Genomic DNA, 17,604 nt, shown 5'->3' with positions numbered 1-17,604 from the left:
ATTAAAATAAAAAATGAAGATGTCTACTTAAAACTAAAAAATAAATATTAAAAAATAAAAGAAGAAAAACTCAACAAATGGAGAGGAAAGGGTGGGATGAAATATATATATTCCTATACAAAAATACATATATTCCTTGTATATGTATTTTTATAAGGTTTCTGCCATATGTTTTACTCATTCAAAACATTAAACTTAAACAATATGAATATACCCTCTAATATAAGCTGTCTACTTCCTTATTTCATTATAAATTACATTTGATATAATTTTGCTGTCATCCTGATCATGCTCCCCAACAATCTGCTTTTTTGAAGTGTTGCATGTGCCTATAAAAATGTTATATTCTGAATATTCTGGGAACAGTTCCAGTTTAAAATGTTCAATTTCAATGTTACTGATTTATAAACTTAAAAAGGCTCTTGGAAATTCCATGTTTTCCATAAATTATTTCTACAGTGACATGGAAAATGCACCAATAATTTTTATCATCATATGACCCAATTTAAGATTGGGCAAAGTGGACTCATCCAGGACATAACATAAAACTTGAAGATTCACTTTTCAGATTATGATTAACAGGATAAATTTCTAATCTATTTTTAGGTAACAGAAACAGAACAAATACAAAGCAGACACCGAAGTGGTGTGCAGATAACTGCAAATGAGTCTTCTGGACATAACTTACAAAAGAGAAAAGGTGAAGTAGAAGTAAATAGGAAGAAAGCTCCAAGGGAAGGTTGTACACTGAAAAGAACACATAACTCTTCCAAGATTCCACAATATACTTGTATAACTATACTACCCTCTTCCAAAACCTAAAGAGCAGCACATCTAGGATCCACAAAGATCAGAACTCAATTTTATTGATCGCTCATCTTGTGGCAGGCATTAGGCATTAGTAATATCTAGTAATATTGCACTCAGTCTCACAACAGCAAATAATAAACAACTGAAATAATCAAATATGTCCACAAAATAGAAATTAAAAATTTTCTATACTGTTAGAAAAAAAATCATTTTTAACACATTGTTAAAGGTCTGTCCAAATGATTCCTAAGAAGCATTAACAATCGTGCCAATCAGTTGGCACAATTCTTATGCTTGGGTGATACATTTCAAGACTTTGGTTCAATGCATGGAACTCTCAGTAATATCAAACCGTATATATACTGTCATTTCCTCAACCTACAATATAGTTTAATTTATAAAACTTAGAATCAGATGTGGTAGAGCATACGTATAAACAAGCAACTGGGGTATTTGAAATTGCCTGAGCAACTTACCAAGACCCCCAGCAATTTAGTGAGACTGTCGCAAAATAAAAAATAGAAAGGACTAGGGATATAGCTCAGTTGTTAAATGCCCCTCAGTTTAATCACCAGTATTAAAAACATATATAAATATATATTTTTTTAAATTAGGCACAGTAAGATAATAATAACTAATAATAAAAGACAGCAATTATGACAATATGCTGTAATGTTATTTAAAACTTATGAATTAAGTGAAACTTTCCACTTAATATTTTCAGATGAAGCTGGACAGTGGCACATGACCCTCAGTTTAATCACCAGTACTATATATATATATATATATATATATAAATATTTTTTAATTAGGCACAGTAAGAGATAATAATAACTAATAATAAAAGACAGCAATTATGACAATATGCTTTAATGTTATTTAAGGATATAGCAGGAGGATTGCAAGTTCAAAGCCAGCCTCAGCAACTTAGCAAGGCCCTAAGGAATTCAGCAAGACCTTGTCTCTAAATAAAATATAAAAAAGGGTTGGGGATATAGCTGAGAGGTAAAGCACCCCTAGGTTCAATTCCTGAACCTAGGAATTTCAGATGAGGGTTGACTGCAGCTATCTGAAACCATGGAAATTGAAACTGCAGATATGGGAGATTATTGTAGCATACAACCGACTTTTAGGAAAAGATTCCTTTCTCCTCCACAGATAAATTCCTACTCTGGCAAATTTGAGCAACATAATCTGAAAGTTTAACTCTATGTCATAATTTCAGTAATATTAACCTGCAAAATATCTTATTAGGGGCTGGGGTTGTGGCTCAGTGGTAGCGTGCTTGCCTAGCATGTGTGAGACAATGGGTTTGAGCCTCCGCCCCATATAAAAAATAAAATAAAGGTATTGTTTCCATCTACAATTTAAAAAAAAACATTTTATTAACTAATGAAAAGGGATTATAAAAAATTCATTATCTGCAAATACTACAATCTCAACTTTTATATAATGATAGACCATCTGCACTGTAAATGACATGCTGTATGTTCAAAACCCAGTAAAACATTTAAAATCCTAAAATATGGTAAAATAAAACTTTATTTTTTTTTTTAGTTACTGACAGAATAAGATGATAATATTATTTTTTAAAATAACCTAACCATTTTGAAATCATGTAAATACTTTATATAAAAACACTAAAAACCAATATGGCATAATGAATTCCACTATTGTGATTAACCAAACAATAAAAATAATTTTAAACTGGCACTGGGGATATAATTCAGTGGTAGAGTGCTAGCCTAGCACATGTAAGGTTCTCAATTCAACTCCTAGTACTGCAAGAAAGAAAGAAAAAAAAATTAAAAGTAAAAACCAAAATTTCATATATGTCCTATTTTACTAAGCTGGTGGTATAAGTACAATGAGAAATATCATTTCAATATTTATTTGAAATAAATATTGACCTTACATTCCTAGAGGAATAGACATCAGAAGAATATAAATACATATAACACAGAATGTTAAGTTCCACTTGTTAGGTCTTATTACTAATAAGACTGGTATTATTTCAAAACATTTATGAAATATAATGTTATTATCGTTAGGAACCAAGATTTTAAACACAAGATACAAATATAAAAAGTTAAATAGCTCTATTCATCAAGAAAGCACAGTAAGCAAAGAAGGAAACCACCAAAGCCAAAGTCAAAGTAAAGACTTTGAAGACCAAGAAAGCCAGGCTGGGCCCAGGTGTGGCTGAACATGCCTATAATCCTAGCAGCTGGGGAAGCCGAGGCAGGAGGATCATGAGTTCAAAGCCAGCTTCAGCAAAAGTGAAGTGCTAAACAACTCTTGAGACACTATTTCTAAATAAAATACAAAACAGGGCTTTGGATGTGGTTCTGCGGTTTTTATTGTCCCAGAGTTCAATCCAAGGGAAGGAGGGAGGAAAAGAAGGATGGAGGGAGGGAAGGAAAGCGAGAAGGAAGGAAGGAAGGTGCAAGGAAGGAAGGAAGCAAGCAAGCTAGCCAGCCAGCCAGCCAGGCTAAAAGGTATCTACAGCCACAAGAAAAAAGATCACATATCAACCTTCCTTCTGGTGGTCCAAGATACCGGAGCTACAGAGGCAGACCTTGAAAGAGTTCCCCATAGGCACTATGGACTACTATGCCACAATCAATTTTCCCCTGACCACTGAGTCAGCTATGAAGAAGACAGAAGACAACACCACACTTGTTTCATTGCGGATGTCAAGGCCATCGACCATCACATAAAACAGGCTAAGAAAAAACTCTAACATTAACATGGCCAATGTCAACACCTTTGTCTGGTCTAAATGTGAGAAAAAAGCATACATGGCCAATGTCAACACCTTTGTCTGGTCTAAATGTGAGAAAAAAGCATACGTTCCACCAGCTCCTGACTGACACATTGGATTCTGCCAACAAAACTGGAATCCAGCTAGCTAATTCTAAATATACACTTTTCAAAGTAAAATTCTAAATTCTAAATACACAACTTAATGAAAGAGGCTGAATGAAAACCAAATCTTCACCACAAACAGTAGGAATGCCTAGAAACCTAGCCTATTGGAAGGCTGAAGCAAGACAATCACAAACACAAGGTTAACCTCAGAAACTTAGAAAGACCCTGTCTCACAATAAAAGTTGGGTTTTTTGTTTTGTTTTGTTTTGTTTAATCTGGCATACAACTGAACTGTAGAACTCCCCTAAATTCAATCTCAGTACAAGAAAGATAAATAAAATAAAAGATACTGATTACCATGTTGAAATGAGAATGTTTTAGATATACTGGATTAATTTTAAAGTTATTATAATGAATATCACCAGTTTCTTATTACTACAAGGCTAGAACACTTAAAATTGCTATTGGCTCCCATTTATTACTATTGATAACAATGCTTCAAACAATATTCTCTAGCACCTAAATACCTACCCTCTACTAACCCATTCTCCTATTTATCATTATTAATAACAATAACTAAGAGCTGTTGATCAGCTGTTACCTGTTAGACACTATGCTAAATACTTTAAATGGATTATCTCATTCAACTCTTCCAAAGTAGAAGACAGGATTTTTCATTATTCTCATTTCAGAAACAATTTAAAATTAAGCATCAGAGACAAGAAAAAGTACAAGGAAGCAAGTATTGGTACTAGAATAAAAATTCAAAGTTTGATTTGAAAGTTTTTATTCTTAACCACCACCAATGCTCTACTATCTGACCAAAATTTATATTCCTGAATTTTATAACATCTAAAAACACTGTCCCCCAAACAGGTATTTTCTACTAGTTCTAAAAGCAAAAGGAATATGAGCCTAACTTCCAATAAGTATATGCACAGCAATAAGCACTCTATTTTATTAAAATACAATGCACACTGAGCATACAAAATATATATTTTACACTATCAACAATTGCTAACTACTAAAGTGATCTTCCCCTCACCCTACATCATCTACTAAAGTGATCTTCCCCTCACCCTACATCATCTTACAGGTTATCATTTTGGGGCAGCTTTAAACCAAATATGGCAAAAATTATTTTGCATTTATCATCTTATTTAAATTTATAATCATGCAAAGTACTTATTATTATTCATATTTTTTATTTATAAAGATTCTAACAGCTTTTATTACAAGGTGCAAGGTAGCATTTCATCCAACACTCACCAACATCGAACCATCATCTTCTATAAAACAATTCCAGAAAGCTCAAACAAAACAACTAACAGACACAGTACCCATGATGACTCTCACACAACACTGTTTAGTGTTCAGACTTCACATCACCCCAGGAAAGTGTATCATTTTCTACTAAACATGTGGCAAAAAGTCTTCCCTTTATTCTGTTTGCCTATAAACATATCGGAACATGCCCCATAATTAAAAACTTTATTACAGCACTCCATGACATCAATATCTACTCGTGCTTAGTACCAGCCAGTTGTACCAAATACCATAAAATACAAAATGATAGGAAATATAAACATCGATTTGTATTTCAAGTTTATAAAGTTTTATTTAAAAAAATAAGCTGGGAGGATCAGTGTTTACGTCCCCACGATATTTCCAGGGGGGGACTATTTCACACCATTTTTTTCTCTAATAATTTTTAAAGTTGCATTTGAATTCCTTCAGAATTGTATTTGTTGACTAGAAGCTCAGATGGGGGGGGCAGAGAGGGAGAGAGGCAGAAGGGCAGATCGCCGCCAGCACGTCAAGAATGGCTTCGTGAAGACAGCACGGTGCCTCGTACACTGGGCACTGCCAGCTCGCGGCGGGACCCCACACTAAGCGTCGCCTGTACAGGAGCTGCAGTCTTCTCTGGGCTCTGAGGACACTCGTTCCCAACATGACACTATGGAATGTGACTTCAAGGCAGACACCTAGACATGACTCCGAAGACGGGGTTGTGGCGGCAGATGCTGGAGCCGTACTCCTCATAGTCCTTCTTGGTGTGACAGACCTGAAAGAAATCAGGCGTGGAGGCCAGCATCCAGCCTCCAAACCACACAGCGTAGCGCTGCATGTGATGTGTTATCACCTGCATCTCCACGGGCTTGGGCTTTATTCTGCCGCCGCTGAGCTCTTCGCTAAATTTTAATCTGGCATCCACCACTCTTTTTAAATCTCTCTGCAGTCGACGTCTGCCACAGTCTGGCTGAGCACAAATCACGAGCCACTGAAGCAGGAACAAACTTTATTTCTGAACTCTACCAGCACACTTCACACACGCTCCTGGGAAATCTGCCGACCGCCAAGTGACTCCTCCATGAACCAGCAACCAGAAATATCCCCTCCAGAAATCCCTCCTCCTGCACTTCCCCAACCAATGGGAACACTCCAGGAATCCCCGGGAATCCCCACAAGAACTCCAAAGTAATGCAAGAACTCCAAAGTCGCAGCTGAGGCAGAGAGTAATGCCTCGCCTGTCAACCAACACTGTTGGCAAAATGCCAGGGGCCATACCGACTCGGCTGTGGCTCTCAGCATCGCCCCCATTCTGTTTAATTAAACAACAAGCAATGTAGCTTAGGGACCGTGCCTGTTAGGTTGTCCAATACAACATATGGTCCTTACCCGTCATCGGATGAGCTGACCTCTAGGCGTCAGCCTCCTGTCTTAGGTTGGTACCACTGCAATTGGATCATACCCGTCACTGACTACCGGTCCAGCACACAGCCATACTTGTGGAAAGGCCTTTGTACCAGTGGGGGGGTGAGGTTCTTTGCCTCACCTCTGTTGACCCCCAAATTTGGCCTTGGTGCCACTGGGGGGGTGAGGTTCTTTGCCTCACCTCTGCTGGTCCCCAAATTTTAGACCATCACTAGCAGAAGGGAGGAGGATACAGAAATGCCATGACACTAAGCCAATTGATGGCTCCTTTGAAAAATTGTACCACCGGTGACACCACCAGCAAAGATACTCCAGCATTACCACAATTCGCTGCACCAACAGATAGTTCACAATGTATACAAGTGATACATAGTCCAGGCAAGTTCTGCAAGCGGTTCAAAGCAGAGAAATCTATGAATATGTCCATTTCCTCCCAAAGTAAATCGATTCCTTGATTGAGCATTACTTGTTGAGTTATTATTCATTCATGCATCAGTTTATACAGTTTGTTGTGATAACTATCGAAGAAGCTGTAGTTTGGTTTTATCTTTGTCTTCACCAGCAATGGGATGAAGAAAGGAATTCTGGCAATGATGCTAAAAAAAAAATTATGTAACATTCCAACAGGTACTAAAAAAACAATTTTCTGAACAATTTACATTATCCTGAACAGAATTATTAAATATAATGAAAAGGAAAGGTGAAAGTAAACAAACAGATCTGTTAACCTCCTTATTTGTTCACATATTAAAACAATCCTCAACAGCTGTTTACCCAATTTAAATTAAACCATTAAAATCACATGAATAAAAATAAATTCGGATCCATTTTTTCATGAGTGCTCCTTATATATGATATATGGACATACACACACACAGACATACAACACAAAACACAAGTGTGCACACAAACATACAACACATAAGACAATAATAAAAGCCTTGTAGCTTTACACAGGTGAAATCTCCATTGCAATGTTTAAAAACTCCACAGTCAAAAAGTAAAACTGATCAGAAAAACATTAACCTAGGTCTGTATGAGATCAAAAAATAAAATAGAACTTTATGATGTGGGAAAAGGCAATAATAAAATAGATATTGAAAAAAGCATCCTGGTTAATCACTGTCGCAGATGTAAGAATAGCCAAGCTGGAGCTCTGGATATCAGCTGTTATGGATTTGAGTCAAATCATCTTCTTTTTGGTCTGTAGAAATCACTTTGGTTAATCTCTCTTGAATCCAAATCGGCTGCTGTTCTCCCTGTGGAAACACACAAACAGAACTCCGACTCCAGACAATCACTGGGTCAGGACCTTTCCATTGTCCTGTTAGAATATCCTTCCAAAGTACCTTAGGCTTATGTACATTTTTTGGACACATATGCCTTTCCGCAGCACTAAGCCCTGAGGAATCCAAATTTTAAAAGTTTAGAGTAAAAAGGGTTATTTTAAGTTTATCTTTGGGGGATATATACCCCTTTCCAATTCCCTCTTTTTGCTTTAATAAGTACATTTTAATAGTTTGATGAGCTCTTTCAACTATGCCTTGTCCCTGGGGATTGTATGGGATTCCTGTTATATGAGTAATGCCAAATGATGAGCAAAATTGTTTAAGAGAGGTAGAGGTATAGCCAGGACCATTATCTGTTTTTAACTGTTTTGGAACGCCCACAGTGGCAAAATTTTGTAAGCAATGAGCTATAATATCTTTAGTTTTTTCTCCGGAATGAAGGGAGCCCATCAAAAATCCGGAAGAAGTATCAACTGTAACATGCAAATATTTTAACTTTCCAAATTCTGGCAAGTGTGTGACGTCCATCTGTCAAATATGGTTAGGTATCAGTCCTCTAGGATTGACTCCAAGGTTAACTTGTGGTAAAAAGGTCACACAATTTTGACATTGTTTTATTATTTGTCTAGCTTGTTCCTTAGTTATTTTAAAACGCTTTTGTAAAGTATTAGCATTGACATGGAACCTTTTATGAAAATTTGTAGCTTCTTCTAGTGCAGAGAAAATATGTATGTCATGTGTAGTTTTATCTGCTAAATCATTGCCCAATCTAAGGGCTCCAGGCAATCCTGTATGTGCTCTGATATGTCCTATAAAGAATGGATCTTTTCTGTCCCAGATTAAACTTTGTATAGTGGAAAACAGTAGAGGAAGCGGAAATCCTACCAGCATCTTCAAGGGATACTATAGCAATAACTATATACTGACTATCAGAAAATAAATTAAATACAGTATCTTTAAACATCACAAAAGCTTGTAATACTGCATTAAGCTCTACCTTTTGAGCTGATTGTTTGGGTAATAAAAATGTAAAAGTTTGATCGGGGTAACTACTGCTGCTGTACCATTATTTGACCCATCAGTGAATACATTTGGAGCATTCATGATAGGGGTTTTTCTTGTCATTTTTGGAAAAACTACAGGATACAAAGACCAAAAGACAACAAAGGATTAGATGGTAAGTGATTATCAAATGAAACATTAGATTTACACATGATTACTGCCCAAGTATTTAACTCATTAGCTAACTCAGCAATTTGATCCATAGTATATGGAATAATAATTTTATTGGGAGAAATTCCAAACACTCCCTTTGCTGCTTTTATTCCTTTGAGTATTAATTGTCCTACAGCCTCAGGATACCTAGTAAGAATAGTGTTAGAAGAATAAGATAAATGTATCCACAATAATAGACCTTCTTGCCAAAATACTACAGTAGGAATATTTTTTGTTGGTAGTATAATAAATAATAAAGGCAAACTTACATCAATTCTATCCAAATGCATATTTTCCATATATTCTTCAATAATTTTTAATGCCTTTCTTGCTTCAGGCGTTAACATGTGGGGTGAATTTGGATCTGATGGACCTTTTAGGATATCAAATAAAGGTCCCAACTCTCCTGTTGGTATGCCTAGATAAGGCCTTATCCAATTTATGTCTCCTAATAACTTTTGTAAGTCGTTAAGTGATTTGAGTTGATCTACTCTCCATGTTTCCATGGTCTAATGGCCTCCTTGCACCATCTGTTTGCTTGCTCAAAGGCTAGCTGTTTAATTAATGGCATTGCTTGCTCTGTATCCCCAAAAACTCTGGTAGCTCTTTGAATAAGCCTACCTACAAATTCAGCATAAGGTTCATTAGCTCCCTGTATTACCTTAGATAACTGACCTTGTAAATCTCCATGTCCTTGCAAAGTCTTCCATGCCCTAACTGCGTCTGCAGCAATTTGTGCATATATAGCAGGATCATATTCAATTTGTTGCTGTTGACCCTCATAAGGTCCTTTCCCTAACAACATATCTAGATTTCTTTGAGGGTAACCGGCTGCTGCATTTCGCCTAGCCGTCTCCATGCAAAATTCCTTATTGGCAACCTTCCATAACAAATATTGTCCTCCATTTAGCACAGATTTACACATGCTAGCCCAATCTGCTGGCGTCATGTCCAAGTTGGTAATGGATTCGACCATGCTTACAGTGAAGGGTGCTTGAAGACCATAGGTTGTTACAGCCTCCTTTAACTGCTTTACTGTTTTGAAATCTAAAGCACAGTGAATTCGCTGCCCTCCTGCCTGCTCAAGTACAGGGCATGCTAATCTTTGAGGTACTATCTCAGGATCCCATCTATCAACTACGTGGTTGGGGGCCACTCAGCTGTCTCCATAGGTGGAGCTGTTGGTTGAATTACACCCTCTGGTGATAGAACGGTGTTAGTAGCAGCCTCCTGTTGTAGCTTTTTCCCTAATAGCTGTTTCTCCTCTAAGCTTTTTTCCTTTAAATTTTCTTCCTCTATCTGACTAGCTCGAGAGACCTTCTCTTTTACTTGATCTACAATGTCTTTCTCCATGGTCTGAACCTCTAACAATTTACTTAACACTCTTTTGGTTTGTTTTTTACTAATTTCTAATCTACTATAAAGATAACGCAATCCAATAAGATAACACAAAACAAAACCCAAACAGAATGAAACAAAAACGTAACAAAAAATCGTTGTATCAATTTTCCTATTTTCTTGACATGTGCATTTGTGGTCTATTTCTATCTCTTCCTCAGGGGCGAACAACTTCAAACCTTGAGCCAACCATTTTTCCCAGTTTGCCTGAGAATGTTCTAGGGATAGGCAGCTTGAAACAAAAGCAAAACCAATCAAAACAAGAACACATTGTTTTCTGAAATGGTCACCCATTCTCTCTCCTTCCCTTATGGGCGAGCAATTTCACTTACCCCGGAGCTTCAGGCGTTCCCTGAACAGGCCGCCAAATGCCGCAGTCTGGCTGGGCACAAATCACGAGCCACTGAAGCAGGAACAAACTTTATTTCTGAACTCTACCAGCACACTTCACACGCGCTCCTGGGAAATCTGCCACGCGGCTCCTCCAGGAACCAGCAACCAGAAATATCCCCTCCGGAAATCCCTCCTCCTGCACTTCCCCAACCAATGGGAACTCTCCAGGAATCCCCACAGAACTCCAAAGTAGCGTGAGAACTCCAAAGTAGTGGCCGAGGCGGATAGTAATGCCTCGCCTGTCAACCAATACTGTTGGCAAAATGCCAGGGGCCATACCGACTCAGCTGTGGCTCTTAGCAGACGTCCAAAATCCCTGAACATTGTCGAGCCTCCTGAAACACGACATTCTTATACAGCGGGCGACGGACATCAACGGGACAGTTCTGTATTACTTCATCAACAACATCCGAGTCAACAACATCTGAGATGGACTCCATGAAGTCTGGGTTGGCAAACTCTGGGTGAAAGAATACTTCAGGTCCCAGGAACCTCTCATACCCAACAACTATAACAAACTTCTTCTGGTTGATTGCGTTGATACCCGTGTATTGTTTGATCCACTTCCGGGAATCCACATCATACTTAGCAAACTCCTTGACTATATCAGGGCAAATGTAACAGTATTTCTCCTTAATGGCTTTTGCTGTCTCCAGTGACTGCTCAGGAGGGATTCCCACCTCCCGCTCCCTTAGCAGCTGTTGAAAGAAATAAGTAATATCTCTACCTGCAATCGGGACGTGCTTGATGCAGCTTCCAATGACATATCCTTCTGCCACTGGGATAACATGGGTGACTCCGTCTCCACTGTCAATGACAATCCCTGTCAGGGTCCGCTCGCCAACCTGTCGAGATGTCCAAGAGGCTGCTAATGCCAGCACTGCCTGAACTGCAATGTAGAGTCCTGGTACATTAAATGATTCAAACCTAATTTCTGCAAGATAGTCTCTATTTTCTGGTGTATTCAGTGGAGGTTCTGTCATTAAAAAATAATGGTCCTCAGGTTCAGCTCTAAGGTATTTAAAAACCACTTGTTCCATGAACCTTTCCATAAGGTCCCAGTCTTCAATGATTCCATGTCGAATTGGCCACTTTGTAGCATAGGTAGGCTTATGGATGGCTTCATCTCCTATGAAAAAGTCAAGGTCATCAACGCCCCTCAACACTCTCCTTTGGGCTTGGTCAACCACCTTTGCTGACTCTCTGATGGCAATACCCGGTGCCACAGTCTACCATGCAGGGAGGCAGGGAACCCGCCACGCTAGGCGCGGTGCTTAGGCCCACCAGCCGCTGAGAGCGACAGGCCGCTGTCCGCCTGGCCGCCCGCTCGCCCGGCACGCCACTTCTCCTTATTCATATTTCTTACATGCTGAAAGTAAGACTTAAAGAAATAAAATGCCTAAGGCAAAGTAACTAGCTAAGAAGCTGAGCCACTGTACTGTATTATCTATCATAAGAGTAATGAGGTAAATATAATAACACATCCTGAAACACATTCTTTCACTTCTATTTTTTTTTTTTAACTTTTTTTGGTAGTTGTGGATGGACAGAATGCCTTTATTTTATTTGTTTATTCTTATGTGGTGCTGAGGATTGAACCCAGCACCCCATGCATGCTACGCAAGAGCTCTGCCACTGAGCCCCAGCCCCAGCCACCTCTTTTACTTCTAATTCTAATACACTTCTGATGAAGTTTGACAACTAAAAACGGTACTTGAATCTATCACCTCCATGAAAATAAGGAATAGGTATTTTAATTTTTAACAAGTAAAAATTTGAATATAATACCAAAAGTACTATCAAACTCAAATCATCCACAAATCTACATTCTAGGCACACAGTACCAAATACTTCACATATGAAAAACAAAATTTGAGAGCAAGAATTTACAACTCAGGGCACAAGAAACTTTATGAAATTCATTTTATTCTGATGCACACATTAAAATAAGTGTCAATTGAATACTTACTTCCTGTTTTTAGAGAACTGTAGGGCCCATGCTAGAAATAAGCCCAAATGTGTAATGATAGGACAGAGAAGGATCAGAAACAGGAAAGATATCCCAGAATCACAGAATCCTGTCATGCCACAAGAATCAAATCTCTGGTTACAACTCGATCTTCAGACACATTCTAACTTAAATCATATTTAAATATCAGTTATATTTGCAAAGGAATACACCATAAGGCAATCTAGAAAGATTTTTTCAAACCAGAGAATTGAGAAAAATCTCAATTACTTGCCTAAGTTTCTAATAAGACAGAATTAGCTGACAACTGCTTCCATCTAGAACATCTACAATATGAGCTAGAGAATGCTAACATATAGGGAGGAGTAGGGGGGAAAGGAAGGACAGCAGAATAGAACAGACATTATGATTGACGTATGTACATTCCATGTATGTATTATATGTCAAAATACATTCTGCTGTCATGTATGACTAAAAAAAAATAAAAAATAAATCGTATGGCAAAAAAAAAAGAGAATGCTAACATATAAATGTTTTGTTTGTCAACATGGAAGTAGGAATAATATGGTATAAGCCTGTCTCTAAATTTTCCTTCAGGGTTTTTTGACAGCCATTTCTGCCACCTACTCCTTTTACTGTGGAGATGTATAGATCTACTCTCCTTCACCTTGTACTCCTTCACATGTGCTTGCCTCACAGAAGAAAGGTTTTAAGAGTTTGAAAGACCTGAGTTAACATGCCCAAAGAAAGAATAAGAGATGACAACATTACCTCCAAAAACACTATCCAGAAACACACAATATAATCCTAAGCAAATTAACTTAAAAATGCATTTGGACTGGGGTTGTAGCTCAGTGGTAAAGCACTTGCCTCCCACATGTGAGGCCCTAGGTTTGATCCTCAGCACCACGTAAAAATAAATAAATAAAGATATTGTGTCCATCTACAACTAAAAATTAAAAATAAAAAATAAAGAATGCAATTAGTGCCCCGTTAATTATTTTCTATAGCAATCCTTTTAACAATAATCATAGTAAGTACAAAAGCCTATAGCTTAAAAATGAGTTTTATCTTTTAGACTAAGATTCAAATCATAGAACATCTCATCTCTCTCTGCTTTTTGATCACCCTGTGAGCTGCTTCCCTCTGCCACACTCTTCCGCCATGATGTTCAGCTTTACCTGGAGCCCCGAAGATTGGAAACCAGCCTTCTCTGAACTAAGACCTCTGAAACTATATTAGATGAATTATACTACAGAGCTTCCTGACCTTGAAAGCTATTGGGCTTAGGAATGGATTGCTAAACCAGGTCAAGGAATCCTTTCTCCAGAGAAAGAACCAGAAGGATGAAGGGGATTTGGGAAGTCATTTAAGTAGACGAAAATCAATCTTAGTTTTAAAGACCAAGCTCCTTGAGAAGAAATGCCATGACTTTATACCAACATCTAACAACCCTCACTTTTTACTTGTGTCTGACTTGATGATGTAGCTTCAAACCATTTCCTTATTTTTCTTTTCTCAGCTGAGGGAGAGAATAGTAAGCCAGTATCTTTAGAACCCTTGCTTATTTTAAAGTCAACATTAAGCCACCATTCTATCCTCTTTTGCAGGCTAACTAATCCCTTTTCTGTAGCCTTTTCTCATAAACATTACTTTTTAATCCTTTAATTGTCTGTGGTTCTTCTGTGAAAAGTCTCCATGATTTCCTATCTGTGTGTAGTTTGGAGCCCTAGACTGAACACAACACTCCAGTAAGAGTTTTAAATGCTGAATATAGCAAACCAGTTGCTTCTGAGTACTTAAACAATTTTACTTCTGTTCCATGTAACACTTCTTTTTTATTTTTTGAAAGCAGTGATATCTTGAACTGTGTACACTTCCATTAACTTGCTACACTTGTTTTTTGCTTTCTAATTTTCCCTTGAGTCTCCGATGTAATTCCATGCCTATAGTAAATTGCCCAATAATATATTGAATGAATGAATTAATGTTCAAATGAATGAATTTCAAATAGATTTTTGTGGGTTGTTGTTAAGATCCAATTTGATAATTTATTGTATAGTTCTTTATAGTTTAGGTGAATCCTTCTCTTTCATAAAAAAAAAACTTGCATACATGTGATTTAAATATTTTCCTTCAATACTAACTTGTTATAATATTTTTTAAATATTTATTTTTTTAGTTTTAGGTGGACACAATCTCTTTATTTTATTTTTATGTGGTGCTGAGAATTGAACCCAGTGCCTCACACATGCTAGACAAATGTTCTACCTCTGAGCCACAACCCCAGCCCTTATAATATTTTTTAAATCCTTTATTTTGAAAGTGTGTAAATTCAAGGGCCACAATTTTAATTTGCTGTTGATTATTAAAAATCATGAATGCTGATGTAAAATGAAAGATATATAGAATAATAAAAATAAATTTCTTCTGCCCCTTAGAAAAAAAATCATAGAACAAATTAAGAGTTAAGCTACTCATCTATTTTTCAGCACTGTGCAAAGTCTAGAAAGAATAAATTCTGAAAACAAAATTTACTTTAGAAGGGTCAAATGAAGCCAAGTGTGGTGGCACATACCTATAATCCCAGTCGCTCTAGAGGCTGAGGCCAGGAGGATCTCAAGTTCAAAGCCAGCCTCAGGAAAAGCAAGGCACTAAGCAATTCAGTGAGACTCTGTCTCTAAATAAAATACAAAATAGGGCTGTGTGGGGATGTGGCTCAGCGGTCCAGTGCCCTGAGTTCAATCCACAGTACCACACCCACCCCCCACAAAAAAAAGAAAAAAATGACTGCATCCTAAATCCCAAAATATGTGAAAATATTATATTACCTATCAAGGAAAGACTTTCCATTGCAGATTGAATTAACATTGCCTATCAACTAATTTTGAAATGGAACAATTACTCTGGGTTATCTTGTTGGGTCCAATATAATCACAAGGATCCTTATTCACGAAAGAGGTAGCCTGAGAAGCATAGTCAGAGTCAGAGAGATATTAGGTTGCTGGCACTGAAGATAGAGACCAGGAGAAAAGGAATTTTTTTATTGGGGAACCTGAGGTAGGAGTATCTTAAAGTTCAAGGGCAGCCTAAGGCAACTTAGCAAGACCCTGTCTCAAAATAAAAAGAAAAAGGGCTGGGGATGTGACTCAGTGGTAGAGCATCCCTGGGGTTTGGCAGTACCCAAACAATAAGTAAGGGAAAAGAGAGAAAAGAGAAAGTACTCAGGTTCTTAACCTCTGCTGGAAAAAGCAAGGAAATTCTTCTCCCTTGGAGCCTGAATTCGGAAGGAAAATGCCTAATAAGACCCATGTAGGATTTCTGACCTCCAGAACTGTTTTAAAAAAAAAAAATGTCTGTGTTATTTTAATAGCCAACTAAATTTGTAATAATTTGATACAGCAACAATATAAAATACAGCCCATGGGGCTGGGGTTGTGGCTCAGCGGTAGAGCACTCACCTAGCACGTGTGAGGCCCTGGGTTCAATCCTCAGCACCACATATAAATAAATAAAACAAAGATATTGTGTCTAACTACAACTAAAAAATAAACATAAATAAATAAATAAATAAATAAAATACAGCCCAATCTGCAAAGTAAATTTACTAAATGATTTTGTGAAATAGTCAAAAGTAAAATTTAGTAATATATGCTTATAAAAACTTCTGTCCCATTGTTTGCTTCAAAATTCAACAGGCATGGGGCTGGGATTGTGACTTGGTGGTAGAACGCTTGCTTAGCATGTGTAAGGCACTGGGTTCAACTCTCAGCACCACATATAATTAAATTAAAAAATAAAGATCCATTGACAACTAAAAGCATATTTTAAAAAAATACTCTTACATAACAATTTCTTGACTCTTAACAAATTTTAGCAATTAATCCTGAATTTAAAACTTCACATGCTTTTAAAATATTACATCAATTTTCCCAGCACCAAACAAGAATGAAAAATTCCATGAAGTCTTTTTTTTTTAAATGAGAAGTTTAGACTTTCCAGAAAAAAAAAAAAAACAAAACAGGTATGCTTTATTTATTTATTTACTTATTTATTTATTTGTGGTGCTGAGGATCAAACCCAGGGCCTCACACATGCTGGCAAGTGCTCTACCGCTGAGCCACAACCCCAGCCCCAAAATGAACTTGTTAAGAGAAGTCATCCTAAATGTAATGTCTTTTAAGGCTAAATAAACTTTTTGTATTGTCACTTGGCAAAAAAGTTGGGGTCTAACTCCAGAGGGCCAAAATGACCTTTGAAAGATCTCTTTCTAGCTACATAGGACACAGAGTATTTCAACTCAACCTGTGGCAATGCAACCTGAAGATCCATTTTTGAAAATATGAGGATTCATTTTTTTTCCTATTTCAAAGTATGAAGTCTTCAAAGCCTTACCCTGTTTTCCTGATTTACAATACTAATTTTCAAACTAGTGAATGTTTTCCCACCATAGTTTAATATGTTTTCATATGATTTCTTCTAATTTTTAAGAGAACACAGTAAATGTATTTAAAATGCTTAATACCATGGTATCAATAAATTCTATCTTTATAAGTATTTTCTTCCTATAAAGAAAGTAGACAAAAAGATTCTAAACTATACTCACTGTTCAATAAAGCTATCAAAAGAACACTAAACAGCAACAACTAGGCAGCATGGATCAGTGTACTAACTGGAGTGCAGGCTCTGTGATCAGTTTAATGTGTGCCTATGGGCAAATCACTGAACAGTTTTGCATCTGATTCTTCAACCATACAAAGGGGAATTTTATCTGTGTTGTCTCTCTAAACCCAAATAAATGTGTAAATATGGAAACCTCTCAAAAGGGGGTGGGGGGATGAATGTTGCTGACCTGCCTCAAAGGGATGTTATAAGAAATAACTGATTAAACAGCTTAGTGTTAAAGAATCCCTTATACAGAATAAGAATGTAGCTCAGTGGCAG

At 37.2% G+C, this 17,604-nt stretch overlaps 1 protein-coding gene and 1 long non-coding RNA gene across 6 annotated transcripts in view; both read right to left on the bottom strand.

The window, feature by feature from the left end:
- Window positions 1-17,604, bottom strand: part of Arid4b (AT-rich interaction domain 4B) — a 143,428-nt gene that overhangs the window by 110,654 nt on the left and 15,170 nt on the right. For 4 of the 5 annotated variants that reach the window (XR_006849190.2, XM_046432017.2, XM_046432019.2 and 1 more), the window contains exon 3: window positions 11,419-11,536. The exons of the other annotated variant lie outside the window; for it this stretch is intronic. Coding sequence is in view for 3 of the 4 variants with exons in the window: in XM_046432017.2 (XP_046287973.1) it covers window positions 11,419-11,481 (63 nt within the window). In the remaining variant the exon portion in view is untranslated. The remainder of the gene's footprint in view (window positions 1-11,418; window positions 11,537-17,604) is intronic. 5 annotated transcript variants of the gene reach the window in all.
- LOC124084683 (uncharacterized) lies at window positions 4,882-11,410 on the bottom strand. The gene is made up of 2 exons (XR_009225656.1): window positions 10,971-11,410; window positions 4,882-7,655 (listed from the first exon to the last, which is right to left on the bottom strand). It is a non-coding gene; the product is annotated as an uncharacterized LOC124084683 (long non-coding RNA).

This window comes from Marmota monax, unplaced genomic scaffold (assembly GCF_021218885.2).
Source record: "Marmota monax isolate L192 unplaced genomic scaffold, Marmota_monax_Labrador192_F-V1.1 WCK01_AAM20220418_F8-fsc00071, whole genome shotgun sequence".
Classification (NCBI taxonomy): Eukaryota; Metazoa; Chordata; class Mammalia; order Rodentia; family Sciuridae; genus Marmota; species Marmota monax.
This window is presented reverse-complemented; position numbering and strand designations above follow the sequence as displayed.